We start from the raw sequence: 26,389 nt of genomic DNA, 5'->3' as shown, positions 1-26,389 counted from the left end.
AGGGTATATAGACAGAACCCATGGATTCAGAGAGCCAGCTCTCTCTATAAAATCACCCTGTGATTTGTCCTTAGGTTAATAGCTCCTTTGTTTTACAGAGAATGTGATGCAGAGTTACAATTGCTTATATCTTATGATGTCATGTCTCCCTTTTTCTCACTTAGATGTGGTTTCAGAAACAAAGATCTCTGTACCCCAAGAATTGCAGAAGGGAGCCCGTAAATTTATTGGTAGATGACCCAAACGAGAGACCAGATACAACTGTTGGGTGGCATCCAGTCAACCTGTTCAGCCTCACAGACAGCTCTCATTATTTTTCTTCCTCACATTCTTCCAGCGGGCACCAAACTCTTCTACCTGATCTTCCTTCAACCCAGGCGCCCTGGGATTCCTTCAGGGTCCATGTGAGCCAAGGACCAAATGTCATGATCATGCAGCCCACACAGGCTGTGCAGGAAGTAGATAACTCTCATCAGCCTCTGATACTTCCGAATCACGTCCTGACACTGCCAATTCTGAAAAAGGACTTAGATACTCTGACTCCCTTCTGGCTCCAATACCAAGAAGAACACCAGAATCACAAAGAACACACGGGCTCGGGTGTACCACAGTTCAAGAGCCATTCGCAGCCTGAACCTGAGCACAGGGAGCAACAACCTCTGAATCTGGGTCAGCTTGACATATCGAACATTTTGCAAAGGTGGGACAAGATCTGCCAGGCTCTGCTTGCAGAATGGGACCCTCTCAAAGGGACACACCGACACAGACTTGTGGCAGCAGCAGGCACGCTCAGCTGAGAACCATGTCATCCATTTGGCCAATTGCCCCAGCAATATGTAAAAACCTCAAGCCTTTAGGTCAGCTCCTGTAATGCAGAGTTCTTCAGTAAAAGGTACAACTTGGCCGGGCGCGGTCGCTCAGGCCTGTAATCCCAGCACTTTTGGAGGCCAAGGTGGGCAGATCACGAGGTCAGGAGATCGAGACCAGCCTGGCCAACATGGTGAAAGCCCGTCTCTACTAAAAATACAAAAATTAGCTGGGCGTGGTGGCGCATGCCTGTAGTCCCAGCTACTCGGAAGGTTAAAGCAGGAGAATCACTTGAACCTGGTAGGCAGAGGTTGCAGTGAGCCGAGATCACGCCACTGCACTCCAGCCTGGTGACAGAGTGAGTGAAAATGCAGGTCCATAGTGAAATGCAGAAGGTATTATAGATGAGCTTGAGGGGGTGGTGTCTGATTTACATAGGGCACCAAAGATTGGTCAGACCAGATGCACCATTTGCATAGCATGCAAAGAAGCTGGCTACCTCATCCAAATCTTTTATTATGCAGATGTGTTCTCTACCTGGCCGCCACCATGTTGCCTGCTTTTTCACTGTACGTATAGTTGACAAAGAAAAAAGAAAAAGCCTCCATGTTGAACATACCTGGCTTCCCTTTTCTATTAGCACAGCTGCTGGCATTGATTCATGCAAGCTTCCAGCTTGCTTATCTATGTCTACGGTTCCATTTTTCAGGCTGCTTTTTGTTAGAAAAGATTTGGGGCTGCTTTTGTTAAAAGGGAAACCTTGCTGGGGGCTCCTTTCAGCCTCACTATCTGCCTACATAATTTCTCTCCACCTCCTGTATCAACACCATGCCTAGTTTTATTTTTAAATTGTTCCCCTAGATAATTCTTGTTTGCAGGCAAAGATTAGAGCTCTTAGTATAAATAGTCACTCCTCCCTACTTCCAACACATATGTGAAAAGAATTCCCCAGGTTACAAAAACAAGTTTTATATTTGTTTTTTCTGTTTTGTTTGTCAGTGTGTGTTTTGGTTTTTGGTTTTGTTTTGAGATAGCGTCTCACTCTGTCATCCAGGCTGGAGTAGAGTGGCACCATCTTGGCTGACTGCAGCCTCAACCTCCTGGGCTCAAGCAATTCTCCCACTTCAGCCACAACCTCCCAGGCTCAAGTGATCCTCCCACTCCGGTCTCCTGAGTAGCTGGGACTACAGGCGCATGTGCCATCACACTGAGCTAATTTTTGTATTTTTGGTAGAAACAGGTTTTCGCCATATTGCCCAGGCCGGTCTCAAATTCCTGAGCTCAAGCAGTCAACCCGCCTCAGCCTCCCAAAGTGCTGGGATTACAAGCGTGAGCCACCACAACTGGCTGAAGACAGGTCTTTTGAAATACCTTAGTCAGACGAAAGCAAAGAATAAAAGAATGAAGAAAGCCTACATGACATATGGGATATTATTAAGTGAACAAATATTCAAATTTGGAGAGTTTCAGAAGGCAAAGAGATGGGAAAAGGCATAGAAAAGTCTTTTTGTTAGAAAAGAAAAGATCAGGGGGCTGCTTTTTTTTTAAAAGGGAAACCTTGCTGAAGACTCTTTACCTTCATTATCTGACTCTAAAACTAGCCAGGACCAGTTTATGTTCATGTAACCAAAACACCAGGGGTTCAGTCTAGGTCCTGCTGCTGGCCACATGGAAAGCCATTCACTGAGACAATGATTATTGCCAAAGAAGAAGGCTTTAATCGGGCACTTAGAGCTGAGGAGACAGGAGATCAGTCTCAAATTCATCACTCTTACTGGTTAAATTAGGGGTTTATATAGCAGGGAAGAAACGTTAACTATGCATGGGACAACAGGAACTTGGAAAGGGTAAGGAAAAAATCACGATGAATGAAGGGCCTGGCATCCCATCGTCTGGATGCGAGGATCTGGTGACTCTCAGTTCTTTGATACTTTTTGAGAGGCCTGGGGGCTTCTTTCCTGTGGAAGGAACTCAGATAAAACAAATGTTAAGTTTCAACCTTTAAGATCAGAAGGGTTGATTTCTATGTTTATTCAAAAAAAAAAAAAAAAAAACTGTCTATAAGACTATTGGGTCAATTTCAGTCCAGTCTCCTTTTTCTATTTATTGATTCCTCAATCATGAGGAATCCGATCGCCAATCTTACTGGCTCCTTCACGCTGAGGAAGAATGTTGTCGGCAGCTCCATACCATGGGCGGCCACGTGGCTACCCAGGAATCAAAGGTTAATCTAATACTGTAGTTTTCTTCAGAAACACAGTCTTTCTCTCTCCAGTTCCCAATTTCTGCCGAAGACAAATCACAGCAGAACCAACCTACCTGCAAAAAAAGCTTCAGTCCCATATACTTGGCCTGATTACCCTCACAAAATGCAGCAAGAATCATTGTCCACGTAGCCTCTCCTAAAATGGCCTTGCTAGAACCTCTCACAAAGGCATTTCAGTCAAATCCCTGGGAAAATAACCAGTTCCTCAAACTGTGTCCCATTATACAAGAAAACAGATTCTTTTTTTTTTTTTTTAAGCCAGAGTTTCGCTCTGTTGCCCAGGCTATAGTGCAGTGGCGCAATCTCAGCTCACTGCAAGCTCTCCCGGGTTCACCCCATTGTCCTGCCTCAACCTCCCTAGTAGCTGGGACTGCAGGCGCCAGCCACTGCGCCCAGCTAATTTTTTGTATTTTTAGTAGAGACAGGGTTTCACCATGTTAGCCAGGATGATCTCGATCTCCTGACCTCGTGATCCACCTGCCTCAGCCTCCCAAAGTGCTGGGATTATAGGCATGAGCCACCACGCCCAGCCAGAAAACAGATTATTATTGCACTTACGCAAACATGTTGCCAGGAATTAAGAACATTCACAACTAATTTATAAGTTCTTGAGAAATTAGGCAGAGAGAGAAATATGCCTCAAATTCTATTTACAAGAGTATACTCTACTCAATTGTTAAAGGCTATAAATAGCTCAAAAAAAAAAAAAAAGCTCTGTAGACTCTGAAGAATCAGCAATGTTTGTAACAAACAACAGCAACAAAAAGCAATAAAAATTTATTTCAGTCCTCCATTAGTCCAGTCCATGCAATCAACTCCCTGCTCTGCTTCAAAATAGGTCAGCAATATTTATGAACATGTCCGCCTTTCCATTCATGCCCTGGAAGTTTTCTCTCTAATCCAATGGCACAATCTCCAAAGTTATCAGAAATCTGCATTTAAGAGTCTTTTTTGGTTGGGAACAGTGGCTCACACCTATAATCTCAGCACTTTGGGAAGCCGAAGTGGGCAGATCACTTGAGGTCAGGAGTTCGAGACTAGCCTGGCCAATATGGCAAAACCCCATTTCTATCAAAAATACAAAAACTAGCCAGTCATGGTGACACACGCCTGTAATCCCAGCCACTCAGGTGGCTGTGGCAAGAGAATCACTTGAACCCAGGAGACGGAGGTTGCAGTGAGCCAAGCTTGCACCACTGCACTCCAACCTGGGCAACAAAGTGAGACTCTGTCTCAAAAAAAAAAAACTTTTTGTTTATGAACCCTCCCAAAGAAGCAAGCCCTGAACTGTAGTTATAAGTCTTTTTTTTTTTTTTTTTGAGAAGAATCAAAGCAAAAAAAAAAAAAATGGGTGACAAAAGTCTTAAGACAGCCATAGTTAAAGACATAGTCAACAAGGAAATTTGCTTATTTCTGTGGCATACAACAATTATAATAATCATAATTACTACTGACAATATATATTAAGACATATGAGAATTTTAAAAATCTCATAAGCTCCTGGAACACACATTAACAACACATCTATATAAATACAACCCCAAGGAAGCTAACCACCACCTCAGATTTGACAATGCTTCCTACATAACTCTCACATAAAAAATAAGTCTAATAAGCCTAATATGTCTCTCTCGGACTTCCGGAAACTAATTTTAATTAAATTAAAATTGAATTAATTTTGCGATTAATTTTAACTATTAAAATTTTAATCAGTTCCACCGTAAGGTAAGATTTCCATCAATTTTTTTTTATTAAAGAGTAGATCTATGTTCCAAGAAAACTCTGTTTTTCCAACACAGGGGGACCAGATGCTGGCCATGCTTCAGTGTGCTTTTGAGATTAATGTTTGATTTATAGAGAAACTCCAGGCCCAGTGTGGTGGCTCACATCTGTAATCCCATCACCCTGGAAGGCCAAAGAAGGCATGGTGGTATGCGTCTGTGGTCTCAGCTATTCAGGATGTGGAGGTGAGAAGATCACTTGAGCCTGGGAAGCAGAGGTTGTGGTGAGCCATGATGGCGCCACTGCACTCCAGCCTGGGTGACAGAGGGAGACCTTGTCTCAAAAGAAACAAATAAAAAGAAAAACTGAACTAATCTTACCCCTCAAAATCAGTCCTTACAGTCTCAGGCCACCACCTCTTCTTTGATAGTCCCTGGGCCTAGAGGGATTGAGTGGTTTTTATTCCCGGACCCGTGTCTCATGAAAACAGTTCATTTTGATTGTCATCTTCTACCAAGTCTGAAGATGAGACTCCAACTTGTGTTAACACTTAAGATTTAGCAGGAGGTGGTGGCTTTTTCAGACTCAGGAGTCAAAGCCTTGAAAGTTAACAGAACTAGGACTAGGTAATGGGATATTTATACCACAGAAAGTATTATCATTCTCTCTCACATGTCACAAATTAAAATACTGTGATTTGGTGTCCAAGAGTTACTGTCTGCAGCACAAGACATTTTATTAAAGTAATCAAGCTATTCATTGCATATATCTAATTGCTGACATTCTAGTGACAGAACTGTCACCAAAAGCTTCAAAAAGTGATAGGTCCTATGTCAAACTTATCAAAGTAAGATAACTAACTTTTCTCTCCATCATAAAAAAATGGCAAACAGAAATATCAGTTTTGGAAATTCAATATGAGGCTAAATAATCTCCCTTCACTTAAATATTATAGGACAAAACAAGGACAAAGTAAAAGCAGGCACAGAATAATTTCTTTTCAGTTATTTTGAAACAGCATCATCACACATTACTAAGATTGTTTTCTAGATAACATACTGACAACCAATTAGGTAGCTTTCATTACTAAAATCTTCAAACCAGTGCAACATTTGTATATGTTTTGCTTTCAAGTACATACATGAAGGCCCATCAGTGATAGATAAATGGCTTAGGATTAAAAATAACTAGAAAATGGCTGGGGGTGGTGGCTCACATCTGTAATCTCAGCACTTTGGGAGGCCGAGGCAGGTGGATCACTTGAGGTCAGAAGTTTGAGACCAGCCTGGCCAACATGGTGAAACCCCATCTCTACTAAAAATACAAAAATTAGCCGGGTGTGGTGGCAAGTGCCTGTAATTCCAGCTACTTGGGAGGCTGAAGCATGAGAATTACTCGAACCCAGGAGGCAGAGGTTGCAATGAGCCAAGATTGAGACACTGCACTCCAGCCTGGGCAACAGAATGAGACTCTATCTCAATTAAAAAAAAAAAAAATCACTAGAAAGCCTCACATTTTTAAATAACTACTTAATCTAAATGAATGTCACTTAATTTTAATAATTGTCAACACGACTAAATTAGTTTGAGAGAAATCCCAATCAATGTAATTTCCTTATGGACGAGGCCAATCATTTCTGAACATTAAAACGTGTACCTGTAATACAGTGTTTTCTCATTACCTGAAGGAAAAGATCTGATACCAGTTCAAATTATTGATTGAATTGAATTACCTTGGAAATAAACACTATTTAAAATATTTTTATTCTCACCTACCTTTTCAAACAACAAATGTTACTATTTCTGGTCAGAACTTTCAAAATAAGTCTTTTAATTATTTTGGCCAGAAACCTTAAATCTTTTATAGCTCTCTAGATTACCAGAGGTAAGCAAAACCAATCAGATTTTAAATAGCCAGTGTCCTTTATCAATTTTTAGAGGCTTGACAAAGGTAGCTTAAGGACTTTAGACGGCCAGGCTTGGTGGCTCATGTCTGTAATCCCAGCACTTTGGGAGGCTGAGACGGGCGGATCATGAGGTCAGGAGATTGAGACCATCCTAGCTAACACAGTGAAACCCTGTGTCTACTAAAAATACAAAAAATTAGCCAGGCGTGGTGGTGGGCGCCTATAGTCCCAGCTACTTGGGAGGCTGAGGCAGGAGAATGGCATGAACCCAGGAGGCGGAGCTTGCAGTGAGCCGAGATCACGCCACTGCACTCCAGCCTGGGTGACAGAGCGAGACTCCATCTCAAAAAAAAAAAAAAAAAAAAGAACTTTAGACAAATAGAGCAAGCAATGAATTATTAGAAACTCATAGAAAACATAATGACTATTCATAGGACCAAATAAAAGCCTTTCTTGGGAAACCTAAAATACATCAATTACTTTTATATGTATCTATAAGTAAAACCCAAAAGAGAAAAGCAAATAAACGAAAATTAGAAGCAAAAATAAACAGGAAACCAATCCCCAGGTTTTCTCCTACTCAGTTTACCTTAGAGGTTAAAGTCTTACCCAGAACCAAAATATATATATATGTGGATATTTTGTTCCTGATACACAATTTAATGTCTTTAAGTTTACCAATAACAGTATACATTTTGTGCAATTAAGAAATTCACTTTGGGTACATGACCAGTAAGCACTTTATTGACAGTACTATCTATACAGAATTGCAAATACAGTGTGAAGCAATGCAAGCACGTGTGAAATTCGGCTGCAAGCTAAATCTGGCTTCATGCTTAACTATATTAAAAAATAATTGCCAGTCGGGCACAGTGGCTTATGCTTGTAATCCCAGCACTTTGGGAGACTGAGGCGAGTGGATTACAAGGTCAGGAGTTCAAGACCAGCCTGACCAATACGGTGAAACCCTGTCTCTACTAAAACTACAAAAATTAGCTGGGTGTGGTGGCACGCACCTGTAGTCCCAGCTCCTCAGGAGGCTGAGGCAGGAGAATCATTTGAACCCAGGAGGAGGAGGTTGCAGTGAGCTGAGATTGTGCCACTGCACTCCAGATTGGTTGACAGAACAAGACTCTGTCTCAAAAAAATAAAAATAAAAATAAATAATAATAATTGCCAAACTGCCAATGTGTTTCTTTATAACATTTCTTATTTTACTTTCATCAACACTAAGACTTTAACTCTGAACAATGTTAATTAGCCAACCTTCTCCAATTTTCTATCAGGTTTTAAAGAATACTTTATTATCTAAACTTTTTCATCTTTCCATTTTCTTTTTATATGCATGAAGATAGATACAGAGAAACAGAAAAAAAACTGCCTATGACTTACACAGATCATCTATGGCATGCTTGAACTTTCTGTTTTGTCCTAAATTTTTTTTTTTTTAATCTTTTTTTTTAGTAATGAGTCATTTTACTTTATAAAAAAATTCACCAAACAAGGTGCTTTCTCATACAAACTTATTATCGTTTCTTTATAACTTTCTTTATGAAACATACATCTTTTTTTTTTTCTTTTTGAGATGGAGTCTCACTCTGTCACCCAGGCTGGAATGCAGTGGCAGCAATCTGAGCTCACTGCAACCTCCACCTCCCAGGTTCAAGCGATTCTCCTGCCTCAACCTCCTGAGTAGCTGGGATTACAGGTGCATGCCACCACACCCAGCTAATTTTTGTATTTTAGTAGAGACAGCATTTAGCCATTTTGGACAGGCTGGTCTGGAAATGCTGGTCTCATACCTTGTTTCAGATCTTTCCTTGTCTTCCCTCCCCACATCCCTGGATAGTTCACTCCAATTCTTCACACAAATAATCCAGGAGCTCCGGCTGCAGGGCACCTTCCAACATTTTACTCCTACTCAAATCTCCTTTTTCTCCTTTTGTCTTCCTTGTCTGTGGGATGCTCTAAGTCCCCACCCCCAACCTTTGGCAGTTGGGCACCCTTCGTCAACCTGCCACACAATCTCCTTAGCCAACCCAGCCTCCCCTCTCCTCTAACTGCTGGTTATGCATATCCCCACAGACCCAATGGTTCACCGCCATCCCCACAGACTTACACACCTGGACCCAGTCTATCGTAACCCTATACCTCACATATGAGGGCATTCCATTTACAGAATCTTTTTATACCCTCAGCCATTTAAACACCTTCCCTCCATAAACATTTCACTCTTTCCAAAACGCTGAATGCAGGGCTGTTACCCTACTATAACTCCTTAATCCTCGTCTATCCCTAATACAGGCAAATCCCCCCAGACCACCCACTGAAGGCCTCGTTTCCACCCAGATGTCACTCATAGCTCAGGCTCCCCTCTGCTTTAGCTGATTCTTCTCCAACCCCCTCACAAGACTCGAGTGGGGAACCTACTTCCATCCCTGTTCAACTTCACCCTCACTCTCGACCCATCTCGGGATCATCAAAATCACCAAATCACTGAATAAGGTCTTCCTCAGCCTTCAAAAATCCACTGCAATTTTCTGGCCCCCCTTTCATCTCAGCACCCACTTCTCCTATGTTCTCCCCCACCCCTCTCTGTCAGCGACACCCACCAATTGTTAAGGGACTCCCTTGGAGGAAATGCTGTGACTCCTCTCTCTCACGCTTCCTCCATTCCAGCCCTTCTTCCAACTCACAATGGCTGTTAGTGGACAGAACCTCTTCTTTAGTTTCCCTACAAAATCACACTTCCTTCACCTCTTCCCCCACTGATGTACCTTATCAGTTCCTCAGTGGGGCTGCCCTTGCAGGTAGCTTTTCAATATGGGAGAATGAGAAAAGTATCCAAGAGGGCTTCCCTGGTGACTCAGCTCCCATTTCCTTATGGTTTGCCACCATAACCTATATTTGTCCATCCACCCCCCGTGTCTTCTTCCTTTGTGGCAGGAACTCTTATCTCTGCCTACCAACCAATTGGTCAGGAGCATGCCCCCTAGTGTTTCAATCCCCAGACATTAACATCCTGCCAAACCACCAGACCATTCAGGTTCCTTTAGTGTTTCCTATCTCATCCTCCTCCACACACGGTAGGCAGGTTCTGCATCTCATTCCCTTGTTAACAGGTTTAAGCATCTCTACCACACTCAGCACCAGAACGGTAGGTATATCAACCTGGACGGCCCTATATCAAAAAATCTCCACTCTCCTTTATAGTACCCTAGAGGACGCACATACCTCCATGACAAGCCTCCAGAGGCAGACAGACTCCATTGCTGGAGTCGTCCTCCAAAACTGGAGGGCCCTAGACCTGCTAATCACTGAGAAAAGGGGCACGTGTATATGCCACCACAAAGAATGCTGAGGTGTTTGTTTGTTTGTTTGTTTTGAGACAGAGTCTCGCTTTGTTGCCCAGGCTGGCGTGCAATGGCGTGATCTTGACTCACTGCAACCTCCGCCTCCCAGGTTCAAGCAAGAATGCTGTTTTTATGTTAATGAATCTGGCATTGATTGTGACACAGCCCGCAGGCTCTGTGACAGGGCTGTAAAAATCTGATTTCAAGTCACTGACTCTTGGTGGCAGGGGTCAACCCTCCTAAAGTGGATGCATTGGGATGTCCCTTTCTTAGGGTTTCTAATCTTCCTCCTCCTAATACTAACAATTGGTCCATGCATACTCACCTTCATATTCCTCTTTATTTCCCAAAGGCTGAACTCCCTTGTCCAGGCAAACACCCAGAAACATATTGATACCATCCTTCTCCTCCACCAAGTCCAGTATCAGGGCCTCCAGAAAAGCGACTCTGAAGTTGGACATCCACTGCTTCAAAACCCGAACCCTGATTTCAGTGCCCCTACTCAGCAGGAAGCAGTCACATAATCAACAACACCTCTATTCGTTTTATACGAAAGTAAAACACAGGAATGTTAGCCAAGCTGCGCCATCCTATAAACCCGTGCCATTATGCACACCCTTGCCAGGGTGGAAAATTCCACTGGAGCCCAGGCCGTGGAAACAATATATCGGGTAGATCCCAGGCCCAACCACCTGACCACAGGAATTTTCTCCCTTATCACCAGTTAGCGGCACTACCCCAATCCCGTTTTGCAACACTTCCCTCCCGCCCGGCCGGACCTATAACTGCCCTAGTCTGTAAGTGAGGCTAGGACTCCTGCACTCACTGGTGTCTCTCCGCAGATTTCCTCATCCAATAAACCTGTGTTGCTGTCCAGCCACCGCAAGCCTTGTCTCTGTCTCTTTTTTCCCTCCTAACAATCACTAATTATCAGGAAAATGCAAATTAAAACCACAATGAGATACCACCTTACTGCTGCAAAAATGGCCACAAATTAAAAATGAAAAAATAGTAGATGTTGTTATAGATGTGGTGAAAGGGGAACACTGCTGGAGGGAATGTAAACTATGCAACCATCATGGGAAACACTATGGAGATTCTATAAAGAGGTAAAAGTAGAACTACCATTTGATCCAGTGATCCCACATCAGAGGAAAAGAAGTCATTATAGGAAAAAGACACTTGCACACACGTTTCTAGCAGTGCAATTCACAACTGAAAAAAATACGAAACCAGCATAAACGCCCATCAACCAATGAGTGAATTTTTAAAATGTGGTGTGTATATATACACACATCATGGAATACTATTGAGTCATACAAAGGAATGAAATAATGGCATTTGCAGCAACCTGGATAAAGTTGGAGACCATTATTCTACGTGAAGTAACTCAGGAATGGAAAACCAAACATTTTATGTTCTCACTTACAAGTGAGAGCTAAGCTGTGAGGATGCAAAGACATAAGAATGATATAACAAACTTTGGGGACTCAGGGGAAGGGTGGGAAACGGTGAGGGATAAAAGACTACACATTGTGTAGAGTGTACAATGCACAGGAGACAAGTGCACCAAAAATCTCAGAAATTACCACTAACAAACTAATCCATGCAACCAAAAGCCACCTGTTCCCCCAAAAACATTGAAATTTAAAATAAATAAAATAATTTTTAAAAAGAAATATGTTGCTCCACATAATAACTTTTTCTTCACTGGAAATGACCTTGACATCCAATGAGCATCGAAAATAATTTTAAGATTTTCAATGACACAAAAAGTTCACCTACAACATTTATCCTATTTATATGGACTCAATTCTTTCATTTTTAACAATTTATCTGGATTACTTCTGAAAATGAGATTTTTTGGAAAACTAAGATATTAGACCCAGCTAGATATACTTAAACTTAGTTATTTCCTTGTTAATCAGTTTTTTTAATAGCCCGTGAACATCAGGTACTCATCTAAGTAGGAATCTTAAAGGTGAGTACATAGATATTTTTCCCGTAACTCAGAAGATTCACTGACAACATTAAATTAGACTCACTTGTCAAAAAAGGGACACAAACCAAGATTATTTTGTTTTTTCTGGGTTCATAGTTTTATAACTTTTTTTTTTTTTTGAGACGGAGTTTCACTCTTGTTACCCAGGCTGGAGTACAATGGCACAATCTTGGCTCACTGCAACCTCCACCTCCCGGGTTCAAGCGATTCTCCTGCCTCAGCCTCCCAGGTAGCTGGGATTACAGGCATGCGCCAGGACGCTGGACTAATTTTGTATTCTTAGTAGAGACGGGGTTTCTCCATGTTGGCCAGGCTGGTCTCAAACTCCCGACCTCAGGTGATCCGCCCGCCTCGGCCTCCCAAAGTGCTGGGATTACAGGCATGAGCCACGGTGCCCAGCCCCATAGTTTTATAACTTTCTATGCCAAACCTTGACACCTCAAAATATGTAGCAGAGACAAATATAAAATCCAGACAAAAATTTATGCTGACAATTCTGAAGGCCTTTCTATTTTCTCATTTTACCAATAATCTTAAAGCCAACTTGTTTATTAAAGGCTTACCTAAGTCACATGAACTTAAAAAATACTTTGGGTTTAATTTATGGGTGCTCTTTTATTATAAGCCAATTTGGCAAACACAATATATAACATAATAAATGTACATACACAAACACATCTAGACATTTATACATACACATAAACAAAGATCTAGTAGTTTAACCTCAGAACTCTAGCCATAAGATAGCAACACTAACTCACTGGTTTACATGACTACACTTTGTTTGCCCGGATAGGTAATCCAATGAAGGCTATCAACCAAAATTTTTGGTGAAGCAGTTTCCATGGCAGTTTGATTTTTAAAGGCCAAACCTCCCCAGACGCTAAAGAATAGTGGGGCCAAATAGCACCACAGAAAGACATCACCCACTCTTCACACCTAGCCCTGCTTAAAACAACAGCATCAAAGCCTGGATACATGGAACTGCATTCCAATTTCCCATTCAACAGCAAACTTCAGATTCAAAAAAACACTGGGGTCAAACAGTATTACCAAATAACATCAGTTTATCAAACTCTACTTTCCCATGATTTGCCAGGTGTGGTGGCTCATGCCTGTAATCCCAGCACTTTGGGAGCCCAAGGCGGGTGGATCATTTGAGGTCAGGAGTTTGAAACCAGCCTGGCCAACATGGTGAAACCCTATCTCTACTAAAAATACAAAAAAACTAGCTGGGCATGGTGGTGGGCGCCTGTAATCCCAGCTACCTGGGGGGCTGGAGCAGGAGAAGCGCTTGAGCCCAGGAGGTGAATGTGACAGTGAGCAGAGATTGCGCCACCGATCTCCAGCCTGGGTGACAGAGTGAGACTCGTCTCAAAAAATAAATTAATTAATTTCTCATGACTATATTAACACACACACACAGTCACCAAAATACAGTCCAACTACTGCAACAGCAAACAAGTCCAGAGAGTGTCCATACTGGAAGAGTCAGGGTGCTTCCTCTCTCCATCAGTTGGGCTTGATCGACCTGCAAACAAAAATTCCTTCATAATTTCTCAGCTGAGAACCAATCCTGTTGTCTGGTATCCACAAGACACTCACCTGCCTGGGCACACACACAATGCACACTTACATAACAATCCCTCAGGAGTGTCCACTCTAAAACAATCAGGGCATTCCCTCTCTCAGTCAGTTGGCCTTGTTCAACCTGCAAATGGAAATTCCTTTAAAAATTTGTCAAGTTGAGAGGAACAGATTCTGCTGTCTGCACCCACAAAGGACATTCACCTATCAGGATACAGATGGCAAATTTCAAAGGCTATTCTTCCCAGGCAATTAGGAACACACTTGGGGCTGGCTGCAGTGTGGCCAGAGAGAGACAGAAACTCACCTCCAGCGAAAATTAGGTTGGCAGCAGCTTAGAAAAGCTTCTGAGACTCCCAGCCCTTGGGAGCCAAGCCATGAGCAACGCATTCATGGTCAGGGAACCAAAATCTGTTACCAAAACACCAGGGGTTCAATCTAGGTCATACTTCAGACCACAAAGGAAGCCAATCACTGAGAAAATGATTATTGCAGCCTAGCAGGTAGGAGATCAGTCTCAAATCCATCTCCCTGACGGACTAAAATTAGGGGTTTATATAGCAGGCAAGAAGTGTAACTATGTATGTGAAAACAGGAACTCGGGAGGGGTAAGTAAGTAATTGCGATGAATGAAGGCACTGGGCTCTCATTATTTAGATGTGATGATCCAGTGAGTTTCAGTTCTTTGTTAACTTTTTTTTTTTTTTTTGAGTCTGGAGTCTCACTCTGTTACCTAGGCTGGAGCATAGACGCACGATCTTGGCTCACTGAAACCTCTGCCTCCTGGGTTCAAGCCTCCTCCTGCCTCAGCCACCCAGTAGCAGGGATTACAAGCACACACGACCACACCCAGCTAGTTTTTTCACCATGTTGATTAGAGTGGTCTGGAATTCCTAACCTTGAGTAATCAACCCATCTCAGCATCCCAAGGTGCTGGGATTAAAGGCGTGAGCCACTGTGCCTGGCCAAGTTTTAGTTCTTTAATACTTTTTGAGAGGCCTGGGAGTCCTTTCCTAAAAATAAAAAAATTAAAACTCACATAAAACAAATAAGTTTCAAGCTTTAAGACAAGAAGAGTCCATTTCTAGTTTATCAGAAAACAGCTGTCAATGAAACCATTGGGTCAGTTTCAGTCAGTGGTCCCTTAGCAGTGGAGAATTACATAAATCAGCCTATTGTTCAATCAAAGCTGTAGTTATGGCTCTTGGTACAGAGAAGCTCAGTATCTAATGGTTAGTGAACTGCCACTGCTTCAGCATTGCTTATCTCGAGGCCAGTGCTTGTTTAGCTGCTAGAGATAAAGTAAACCCTTGTGGCAGTTAGAGCATAGTTTATTCTTTTTTTTTTTTTTTTTTTTTTTTTTTTTTTGAGGTGGAGTCTTGCTCTGTTGCCTAGGCTGGAGTACAGTGGTGCGATCTCAGCTCACTGCAACCTCTGCCTCCTGGGTTCAAGCAATTCTCCTGCCTCAGCCTCCTGAGTAGCTGGGATTACAGGCACACACCACAATGCCCAGCTAATTTTTTTGTATTTTTAGTAGAGACGGGGTATCACCATGTTGACCAGGTTGGTCTTGAACTCCTGACCTCAAGTGATCCTCCAGCCTCAGCCTCCAGAAGTGCTGGGATTATAGGCGTGAGCTACCATGCTTGGCGCATAGTTTATTCTTTAAGTGTAAGGGTGTGTGACTTAATCCATGCCTCACAGTGCCTTAGGTCCTGTTTATTAATTTGGTTTTATTGCCACCAAGAGTTACTTTTGTCAGTCTCATGATCTCCATTTAAATATTAATGCTGGTCAGCTGTGTCTAAACCACAAAAGTGAGAAATATAATGAGACGTGTCTGGGAACTCAGTTTTTTGGGGGTATTTTGCTTTTTTTTTTTTTTTTGAGACAGAGTCTTGCTCTGTCACCCACGCTGGAGTGCAGTGGTACGATCTCAGCACACTGCAACCTCCGCCTCTGGGGTTGAAGCGATTCTCCTGCCTCAGCCTCCCGAGTAACTGGGATTACAGGCATCCATCATCACGCCCGACTAATTTTTGAACTTTTTGTGGAGACGGGATTTCGCCACGTTGGCCAGGGTGGTCTCCAACTCCTGACCTCAGGTGACCGCCCACCTCGGACTCCCACAGTGCTGGGATTACAGGCCTGAGCCACCACACCTGGCCAGAACTCAGTTTTTAAGGTTTCTCTGAGGTCCCTTTGGCTAAGGTGGGTGGGGGGGCCGTTCATTGAGTTGTTTGGGAGGCTTGGAATTTTATTTTTATTTCTCACAAGAGTGTACAGAATCACTGTTATATAGAATAAGACCTGACCCTGGGCTCTGAACAATTCTACACCAAAGGTTCTTACCTGTAAAATGAGGATGAAAATATGGTATTGAAGAATTAAAGAAGAAAACTAATCTCAAAGAATAGAAGATAGGATTTGAAAAGGTGGGTTCTGTAAATAAATCAAAAAAGCATGACTAGGATGGATGCATGATTAGGGTGGGCACCTCAGTATATTTAAAGTAATTCAGCTTTACAGTTCATTATTTTTTCAGTTGGAAAGACCCTGGACTAGAGATTCTACATGTCTTCCCAAGATGAGTGCCTTTGGTAGAGAACTCAGTGTGTTTTGTTGTGAGAAGACTGTTTCCATGAAAATTGGGGTTTTGTAGGGCTTCATCTTTCACCTTATAATAGTGAAGATTGCAGGCAGTCAGTTTGACTGGTGTTATTCACTCAGGGTACAATTGGACACTGCAGCTTTCAGATACGACTAGGCATTTAAAAATTAAACCCAATTATGGTTCTTGTTTATAAAATTCTTTAGTTTTTAGGCAGACAAAAATAACTACAGATCAAATTTTATTAAAAGGTAAAAAATCTTGGGGGGAAGTTCGAATGGATGGATTCTAGATCAGACAAAGACTGGCTGTGTATTAATAATTATTATTAAAGCACAGCAATTGAGGCTGGATGCGGTGGCTCATGCCTCTAATCCCAACACTTTGGGAGGCAGAGGTGGGAGGATAGCTTGAGTCCAGAAGTTTGAGACAAGCCTAGGCAACATAGCAAGACCCTATTTCTACGAAAAAAATAAAAACTGGCCAGGTGTGGTGCATGCCTATGGTTCCAGCTACTTGGGAGCCTGAGGCAGGAGGGATCATTTGAGCCCAAGAGTTGGAGGCTGCCGTAGGCTATGATCATGCCACTGCACTCCAGCCTGGGTGACAGAATGAGGCCTTGTCTCTTAAAAAACAAAAATGTGTGGCCGGGCGTGGTGGCTCACGCCTGTAATCCCAGCAATTTGGGAGGCTGAGACGGGCAGATCACAAGGTCAGGAGATCAAGACCATCCTGGCTAACACAGTGAAACCCCGTCTCTACTAAAAAATACAAAAAACTAGCCAGGCGAGGTGGCAGGCGCCTGTACTCCCAGCTACTCGGGAGGCTGAGGCAGGAGAATGGCATAAACCCGGGAGGCAGAGCTTGCAGTGAGCTGAGATCCGGCCACTGCACCCCAGCCTGGGCGACAGAGCGAGACTCAGTCTCAAAAAAAAAAAAACAAACAACAAAAAAGAATGTCCTAGGTATTGTTTTTTTCCTAGCTCACAAATGTGGCAGTTTTTTATTCTGTGCTTTTGTTCAGAAATATTGTGAGAACTTTCATATCTAAAGTATGGAAGAGGCTTTGTCACTCTTTGAAGCATCTTGGGTTAGGCTTAGGTTTATTGTTATTGATGACTCCCGGATGGAATGAGAAGGTCACATGTAAGGGCTCATTCTGTGTTTTGTATGTATTTTTCTTTTTTCTTTTTTTTTTTTTTTGGAGACAGAGTTTTGCTCTTGTCACCCAGGTCAGAGTGCAATGGCGCAATCTCAGCTCACTGCAACCTCCATCTCCCAGGTTCAAGCAATTCTCCTGCCTCAACCTCCCAAGTAGCTGGGATTACAAGCGCCCACCACCACATCCAGCTAATTTTTGTAGTTTTAGTAGAGACAGGGTTTCGCCATGTTGCTCTGGCTGGTCTCGAACTCCTGACCTCAGAAGGCTGAGCTGGGAAGATCGCTTGAGCCCAGCAGGTCAAGGCTGCAATGACCCATGATTGCACCATTGCACTACAGCTTGGGTGGACAGAGACAGACTCTATCTCAAAAACAAAACAAAACAAAAAATCATAAATGCAGGATCACAGGTGTGAGCCACTCCACCCGGCATACACAAGATTCTTTCTCAACTTTCGTACTGTACATTTGTGGCCCCTTCTCTTACAGTGAATGCCCTAGTTCAATTTATATTCAGTTGCTCTGTCCTACAATATGTGCAAAATTATTTTGAAATTGTAAACCAATGCCACTCAAGGTAATTTTTTTTTTTTTTTTTTTTTTTTTTGTGATGGAATCTCACTCTGTAGCCCAGGCAGGGGTGCAGTGGTGGAATCTCAGCTCACTACAATCTCCACCTCCCGGGTTCAAGCGATTCTCCTGCCTTAGCACATCAGGTATTTTCCACTGCACTCCAGCCTGGGTGACAGAGCAAGACTCTGTCTCAAAGAAAAATATAAAGAAGTAAGCAGTATATAGCATTTCATCACATAGGAAAATAGTATTATTATGTATGTATGTATGTATGTGAAATACAGTGGGTATGTATTGTGAAAACCAGACTGCAGTGAGGCAAATTTGGAAGCAGGGGATGAGTTAATGCTGCTGTAGTTAGTGGAGGTGACGGTGGTTTGGGCCAGCTTGCTGATAATTATTTTGTTTAAAGAGGCTGAAGATAGGGCCCCAAGCTCTTCTAGCGTGTAGAGTTTCTGGTGAGAAATCTGCTGTTAATCTAATAGGTTTTCCTTTAGAGGTTTCCTGGTGCTTTTGTCTCATGGCTCTTAAGGTTCTTTCTTTCCTCGTTTTAACTTTAGATGAACCTGATGACAATGTGCCTAGGCGATTATTTTTTGGGATGAATTTCCCAGATGCTCTTTGAGTTTCTTGTATATGGATGTCTAGGTCTCTAGCAAGTCCAGGGAAGTTTTCCTTGATTATTCTCCCAAATATGTCTTTCAAACTTTTAGATTTCTCTTCTTCCTCAGGAATGCCAATTATTCTTAGGTTTGGTCATTTAACATAATCCCAAACTTCTTGGAGGCTTTGTTCATTTTTTCTTATTCTTTTTTCTTTGTCTTTGTTGGCTGAGATTAATTCAAAAATCTTGTCTTGAAGCACTGAAGTTCTTTCTTCTGCTTGTTTGATTCTATTACTGAGGCTTTCCAGAGAATTTTGCATTGTTCTAAGTACATCTGTTATTTCCTGAAGTTTTTATTGTTTTTTAATTATGCTGTATATTTCACTGAAGATTTCTCCCCGTACTCCTTTTCTTCGTTTTTTCATCTCCTTAAATTTTACTTCACCTTTTCTGATGCCTCCTTGACTAGTTTAATAACTGACCTTGTGAATTCCTTTTCAGGTAAATCATGGATTTCTTTTTGGTTTGACTCCATTGCTGGTGAGGTAGTGTGATTTTTTTGGGGGGTGTTAAAGAACCTTGCTTTGTCACATTGTAGCAGGACAAGCCAGAGGCAAAATCCCTCAGACACCGAGTTAAAGAAGGAAGGGGTTTACTCAGCTGGGAGCTTCGGCAAGGCTCACGTCTTCAACAACTGAGCTCCCTGAGTGAGCAATTCCTGTCCCTTTTAAGGGCTCACAACTCTAAGGGGGTCCACGTGAGAGGGTCATGATAGATTGAGCAAGCAGGGGTTATATGACTGGGGGCTGCAAACCCCGGTAATTAGAACAGAACAGAACAGGATAGGGATTTTCACAGTGCTTTTCTATACAATGTCTGTAATCTATAGATAACATAACCGATTAGGTCAGGGGTCAATCTTTAACTACCAGGCCCAGGGTGTGGCACCGGGCTGTCTGCTTGTGGATTTCATTTCTGCCTTTTAGTTTTTACTTCTTTTTCCTTTGGAGCAGAAATTGGGCATAAGACAATATGAGGGGTGATCGCCTCCCTTAATATTACCAGAATTATTTTTCCGGTTCCTTCTCATTTGGGTAGGCTATCTCAGAGGGAAGTGCTAGGGCTCAAGGCTGCTGTTCAGATTCTTTTGTCCCACAGGGTGTTCCCTTAATGTAGTATTCTTTTTCTTTTCCCAGGGATATGGCTTCCTGTGAGCCGAGCTGTAGTTGTTGTTATCTGTCTTCTGGATCTAGCTACCCAGCAGGTCTGCTGGGCTCCGGGCTGGTGCTGGAGGTTGTCTACACAGAGGCCCATGATGTGAATCATCTGCAGGTCTCTCAGCTGTGGATACCAGCACCTGCTCTGGTGGAGGTGGCCAGGGTGAAATTGACCCTGTGAGGGTCCTTAGTTTTGCTTGTTTAATGCACTATTTTTGTGCTTGTTGGCCTCCTGCCAGGAGGTCCCATTTTGAAGACAGCATCACAGTATTTGGGGTGTCTCCCGGGCCCTTCAGGAGCAATCTACTTCCTTGAGAGGGTCTGTGGGTTCTCTCAGCTTTCCTGGTTTATTCCTGCAGTAGTTCTGGAGCAAAAGTTCACCATGTGAGTCTCCACACACTGCTCTGTCTGTGTGGGAGCTGCAATCTAGTCCTGCCTCTTGTCCGCCATGATCTCTCGATTCTTCAACTGAGTTAAAACTTTAAATGCCAGGCAGCTAAAGCTCTGGCAGTGGCACAGTCCTTTCTGTAAATACACATTCTTATAGTATTACCTTTTTTTTTTTTTTTTTTTTTTTTTTACATTTCTGAATTTCTGACCATTGAGTTTCTCAGTTTTGGTATTGCTTATTAATCATTTTCAATGCCCATCAAAGGACAGGCTTATGAAAGGGAGTTCATGGAAAGTGGCAATTTAAATTGCATTGCATTGCTTTGAGCTGCCTGTGTTTATAGAAAGTGCCCCTATTGTAATCAGGAGGCAATCATGACTAGGGCAGGAGCATAGAAGGCACTGTGATATATGAAAGTAGACACTTGCTTTTTTTGGTTAGACTCTCATGAGCACTGCCTCCCACTGGCTCTATAAACTCTGACAAATTCGTGACTCTCCTAGTCCATTTTCTGTTGCTTAGAACAGAGTATCTGAAATTGAATGAATATAAAGAAAACATTTATTTCTTATAGTTATGGAGGCTGAGAAGTCCAAGGTCAAGGGGCCGCATCTGATGAGAGCTTTCTTGCTGGTGGGGACCACAAGGTGGTACACGGTATCACATGGCAAGGTGGCTGAGGGTACTAGCTCAGGGGTCTTACTTACCCTTGTAAAGCCACCAGTACCACTCCCATGATAAGCCATTAATCTATTAAACCATGACTGTGTTAATCCATTCATGAGAGCAAAGTCCTTGTGATCCAATCACCTCTTAAGGCCTCACCTCTCAGTGCTGCCACATTGAAGACTGAGGTTTTGTTTTTTTGTTTGTTTTTGTTTTTGTTTTGAGATGGAGTTTCACTCTTGTTGCCCAGGCTGGAATGCAATGGCACCATCTCAGCTCACCACAACCTCTGCCTCCCCCATTCAAGCGATTCTCCTGCCTCAGCCTGCTGAGTAGCTGGGATTGCAGGCATGTGCCACTATGCCTGGCTAATTTTGTATTTTTACAAATAGTAGAGACAGGGTTTCTCCATGTTGGTCAGGCTGGTCTCGAACTCCTGACCTCAAGTGATCTGCCCACCTCAGCCTCCAAAAGTGCTGGGATTATAGACGTGAGCCACCGCACCTGGTCGAAGATTAAGTTTTATAAAACAAAAGTATCTGAGACAGATCTTAATCAATGTAGAAAGTTTTGTCAAGGTTAAGAATGCGCCTGTGACACAGCTTCAGGAGGTCCTGATGACACGTGCCCAAGGTGGTCAGGCCACAACTTGGTTTTATAGATTTTAGGGAGACGTAAGTCGTCAGTTGATACATGTGAGATATATGTTGGTTGGGTCTGGAAAGGCAGGACAACTGGAAGCAGGGGCTTCCAAGTCATAGGCAGATTCAAAGATTTTCTTATTGGTAGTCGGTTGAAAGAGTTATTATCACTAGAGAGGAATGTCTGGGTTACCATAAGGAATTGTGGAGACCAAACTGTTGTCATGCTGATGAAGCCACCAGGTGGCAGACTTCAGAGAGAATAGACTGTGTTTCTTATCAGACTTGAAGAATCTATGTTTCTTATCATACTTGAAGACTGTGTTTTATCAGTAATCCCAAAAGAAAGGAGGGTATAATGAGGCCTGCCTGGCTCCCATTTGCCATCATGGTCTGAACTAGTTTTTCAGTTAACTTTGGAAAGCCCTTGGCTGAGAGGAGGGGTCCATTCAGATGGTTGGGGGGCTTTAGAATTGTATTTTTGGTTTACAATTTCAACATAAGTTTTGGTGGGGACATTTAAACCACAGCACTCCTGCACCTCAGCTTTTTCTAAAATATGTGTAATTTTCTGTGTTGTAGGTGCCTGGTTGATTGTGCCTAGTCATGGTTTTGTTTTAAACAATTATCCTGTGTACGGATCAAAGATCCTTGTAGCTTTAGTGCTCCTCATAGCCTAAAGCAATTCTGAACTTAGTAGCACAGGACATGGAAATATAAAAATAAGAGGTTCCTATTAGATTATGCAAGTAACTTACCCTGACTTACCCTGTTGCCTTAACTATAAGAATTATCTCCAGCCGGGCGCAGTGGCTCATGCCTGTAATCCCAGCACTTTGGGAGGCTGAGGCGGGCAGATTATGAGGTCAGGAGATTGAGATCATCCTGGCTAACACGGTGAAACCCCATCTCTACTAAAAATACAAAAAATTAGCCAGGCATGGTGGCAGGAGCCTATAGTCCCAGCTACTCGGGAGGCTGAGGCAGGAGAATGGCATGAACCAGGGAGGCAGCGCTTACAGTGAGCCAAGATTGCACCACGGCACTCCAGTCTGGGCAACAGAGCGAGACTCCGTCTCAAAAAAGAAAAAAAATTTTTCTCCCTTATTCAAACCATAGCTTCTTGGGATGTACCACAGCTTGGGTACAAAAAGCATTTTCTCATCTCTGCCTCCCTCAAAGCCTGAATAATCTGGGTATTTGAATATTATTAACCTCTTTTTAGGGGAGAGAAAAACAAAGATTAGACAAATTGAATGAAATAACTACAGTTATTCTAAATATATAATTGGTTTTCTGCTCTGTTTCCTGGCACACAATTCTCAAAGTACTTAGAATCTCCAAAGTGATGTCTTTTTGTACACTAATGAGTTGACTGATGGTTGGTAGACCCTAGTAGCTTCAGGATGAGAGCTGGAAATATCCAAGCAGGTTTAGAGGGTTGGGACTTTCAGCCCCACCCTCCAACTTCTGGGGAGGGGAAGGCACTGATGGTTAAGTTGATCATCAGCAGTCAATGGTTCAATCAATTATGCCTATGCAATGAAGCCTCCATTTAAAAAAAAGAGTGGGTTTGGGGAGCTTCCAGATAGCTGAACATGTGGAAGTTCCTGGAGAGTGGCTTGTCCAGGGAGGGCATGAAAGCTCTGCATCCCTTCCCCCATATCTCACCCTATGAATCCACATCCTTTGTAACAAACTGGTAAACATATGAGATTCCTTCAGTTCTGTGAGCTGCTCTGGCAAGTTAATCAAACCCAAAAAGGAGGTCACAGGAGCCCCAACCCGAAGCCAGTCAGCCAAAAGTTGTAAAAGCCAAGACTTGCAACTGGCATCTGAAAGAGGGGCAGTCTTGCAGGACTGAGCCCTCCACCTGTGGGATCTGACAGTATTTCCAGGTAGGCAGTGCTGGAACTGAATTGGAGGATGCCCAGCTGCTGTGCACGGCACAACTGATTGCTTGCCTTGTGTGCAGGGAAACACATTTGCTCACAGTAGTCTTACTGTGATTGTTGTGGTATGAGAGCAGAAGAAAAATGGTTTCTTCTCCTCAGAGGGTCATACAACAAATACATGGTCAATAAATAATTGAAACAATTGCACTCTACCTGTGACCCTTGAACCCAATGTATGTAAGAATTCTGTGCATATATGCAACAGAAATGGTATCAGAAAATACATTATTAATTCTTCCTGGTGGAAGAGCATGAGTAAAGTAGCAGGGTTGTAGGAACAATCCACATCTAGGTGGGACAGCTGGGAGCCTCTTCTGTAGCACAGAATGGGTCTCAGTGAGCAAGCAGGAGAAGATTGCAAATAGGTCACAAGTAGTTTGGAGATAGATTCTGGACAGCCTAGGTTTACATGTAAACCATGGTGTCACTGTCTCCAGTGAAGGAGGTTATGGTTCTAGAAATGCATGATGCATGACCTCTGGTATAATATGTGCAGTTCTAGGACAGATTGTCTTATTTTTTATATGCCTTAATGTCCGAAGGCAAGTCAGGGACTCTGCTTTTAAGAGGTTTAAAAAGAAAAAGCTTCCTACATTAAGGAATGGGTAGAGGAATATAATCAGGTAAGTAGGTTTGATAATACAAAATTATCTTTTCCCTTTAGACCTGGTTCCAAAATAATAGAGCCAGACTTCCACCTGAAGACAGACACAGAATATTTGTTATTTGGAAAAAACACGATTTCCCAGTCCAAGCCCATCCATGTTTAAGCCTCCAGGAAACCCAGGCTGCAGCTTCCAACTATGCCACAGAGCAGAGTTTTTCCTGTGCCAAGAGTGCTCTGATGAGTACAGCTGGTTGCTCCCCTCTGGAGAAATAGAGGATTCCCAGTCAACAGATGGGCTACAATTGCTTCTCTTTGGAGAACCAAGAGATTCTCAGTCAACAGGTGGGCCCCCAGTGCTCTTATCTGGAGAAACCGGGGATTCCCAGTCAGCAGATGGCCTCCCAGAGCTACCATCTGGTCACAGGCACTGAAAAGCAACCACGCTGTGGAGTATGGAGGTGACACAGGAAGTGGGCATTCTACTGACTATCGTTTTCTCAGCTACAACTCTGCAGTATGCCTTCATCCTCCTCCATCTTCTGTGCCATATTTTCATGGAGAAAGGACTGAAACCAGGGAAAGCCAGCATGCAAGCCCCTTCCTTTTGGATTATGCTCAAGGTGCATATGGGGTGGAGAGGCCTCAGGAAGAGCAGAAGACAGACGGTTGTCGTTGCTCATTTTGTCTCTCACTGCTGCAAGAACAGCAGCAGAATGATTGGCAGTATCACCTGCAGCAGCACCAACAGCCTCAGAATTACTTAGAGGGGATGATGGTCCAGGAACAGCTGCCAATGGACTCGGGTCCTTGGGATCTAGGGAAGCAGTGGCCCTCGGCTCAGTCACAGCTGCAGAGTCAACTGCCTCCGAATAATAGAAAGCCATTGTGTTCTCAACTGCAGCACGTGCCTCCCCAAATAGCTGCCGACTCACCCCTGCTGCCTCTGGGGCAAGATATGCAGGAAGGGGCTTCAGAGCAACCCAGGACTCAAATGCAGCAGTTTTAGGTTGAGGGGTCTACAACGGCCTGCCACAGGGACTCAATGATGCAGCTTTGCAAAGTATTGCTAAGTGTCAGAACCATAGCCAGAGATCAAGCCCACAGTCACCCACACAGCAGGCCAAAGCAAAAGTCATCTCCAGAAGCCTTGACATAAAAAATAAAAATAAGTAAATAAATAAAAATCAATTAAAAAAAAAAAAAGCCAGCCGAGGTGAGGTTATTTGAGCCTAAGTGTTCATGACAAGAGCCTGGGCAACGTGGTGAGACCCCAACTCTAAAAAAAAAAAAAAACCACTTTTTTAAAAAAATTAGCTGTGTGTGATAGTGAGCTCCTGTGGTACCAGCTACTCAGGAGGCTGGTTCAGGAGGATCGCTTGAGCCCAGGAGTTCAAGACTAGCCTGGGAAACATCAGAAGACCCTAATTTCTTTAAAAAAAAAAAAAAAAGTTAAGCCAGGCACGATGGCATGTGCCTGCAGTCCCATTTAACTGGGAGGCTGAGATGGAAGTATCACTTGAGCCTGGGAGGCGGAGGCTGCAGTGAGCTGTGATCGTTCCACTACACTCTGGCCTGAGTGACTGAGTGAGATTGTGTCTCAAAAAAAAAAAAAAGTCTTCAGGAAGGCTCCACGAGCTGTTGGTCCCTTCTTGTAGGGAAGCAGTATCCACATGTCTTATAGTTCCTGAAATCATGACCATATATTTTATGGTGGCCTGGAGAAGCCTGACTCTACAGAGTATGGATTGAAAAACCAACAAATGCTGGGCGGGGTGGCTTACCTGGGTGTGGTAGCTCACACCTGTAATCCCAGCACTTTGGGAGGCTGAGGCAGGTGGATCACATGAGATCAGGAGTTCCAGACCAGCCTGGTCAACATGTCAAAACCTGGTCTGTACAAAAAATTCAAAAAATGAGCCAAGCATGGTGGCACGCATCTGTGATCCCAGCTACTCGGAGGCTGAGGCACACAAATGGCTGAACCCAGGAAGAAGAGGTTGCAGTGAGCCAAGATCACACCACTGCACTTCAGCCTAGGCAACAGAGTGAGATTCTGTCTCACAAAAGAAAAAGAAAAAATGTAACAAAATAATCATATATATGGATAGGAAGCGCATGTAAAGATAATTATGCCATTATAAAAGACACTGTAAATGCATTTTTTCTCAACTGATTTTTTGAAAATTGCGTAAGTGTGTAAGTTGGTCCTGTAACATAGAAGTCTAATGTATGTATTTTGACAATAACAGAAGGAGGTACATGATCACAGATGCTAATAAAAATGATCATAGCTGCTAAAGTAATCCTTATAATAATGTAT

General features: G+C 43.0%; 1 protein-coding gene and 1 pseudogene across 1 annotated transcript; both read left to right on the top strand.

Moving 5' to 3' along the window:
- Positions 1-2,021, top strand: DUXB (double homeobox B). The gene has a single exon (XM_073015587.1). The coding sequence runs from the start codon at positions 165-167 to the stop codon at positions 795-797; it is 633 nt and encodes a 210-aa protein (XP_072871688.1). The 5' UTR covers positions 1-164; the 3' UTR covers positions 798-2,021.
- A 906-nt stretch (positions 2,022-2,927) lies between these two features.
- Positions 2,928-25,075, top strand: LOC119627750 (cytoplasmic polyadenylated homeobox-like protein 2; annotated as a pseudogene).
- The last annotated feature ends 1,314 nt before the right edge of the window (positions 25,076-26,389 follow it).

The sequence above is a fragment of the Chlorocebus sabaeus genome, chromosome 5 (genome assembly GCF_047675955.1).
Source record: "Chlorocebus sabaeus isolate Y175 chromosome 5, mChlSab1.0.hap1, whole genome shotgun sequence".
In the NCBI taxonomy this organism is placed as follows: Eukaryota; Metazoa; Chordata; class Mammalia; order Primates; family Cercopithecidae; genus Chlorocebus; species Chlorocebus sabaeus.
This window is presented reverse-complemented; position numbering and strand designations above follow the sequence as displayed.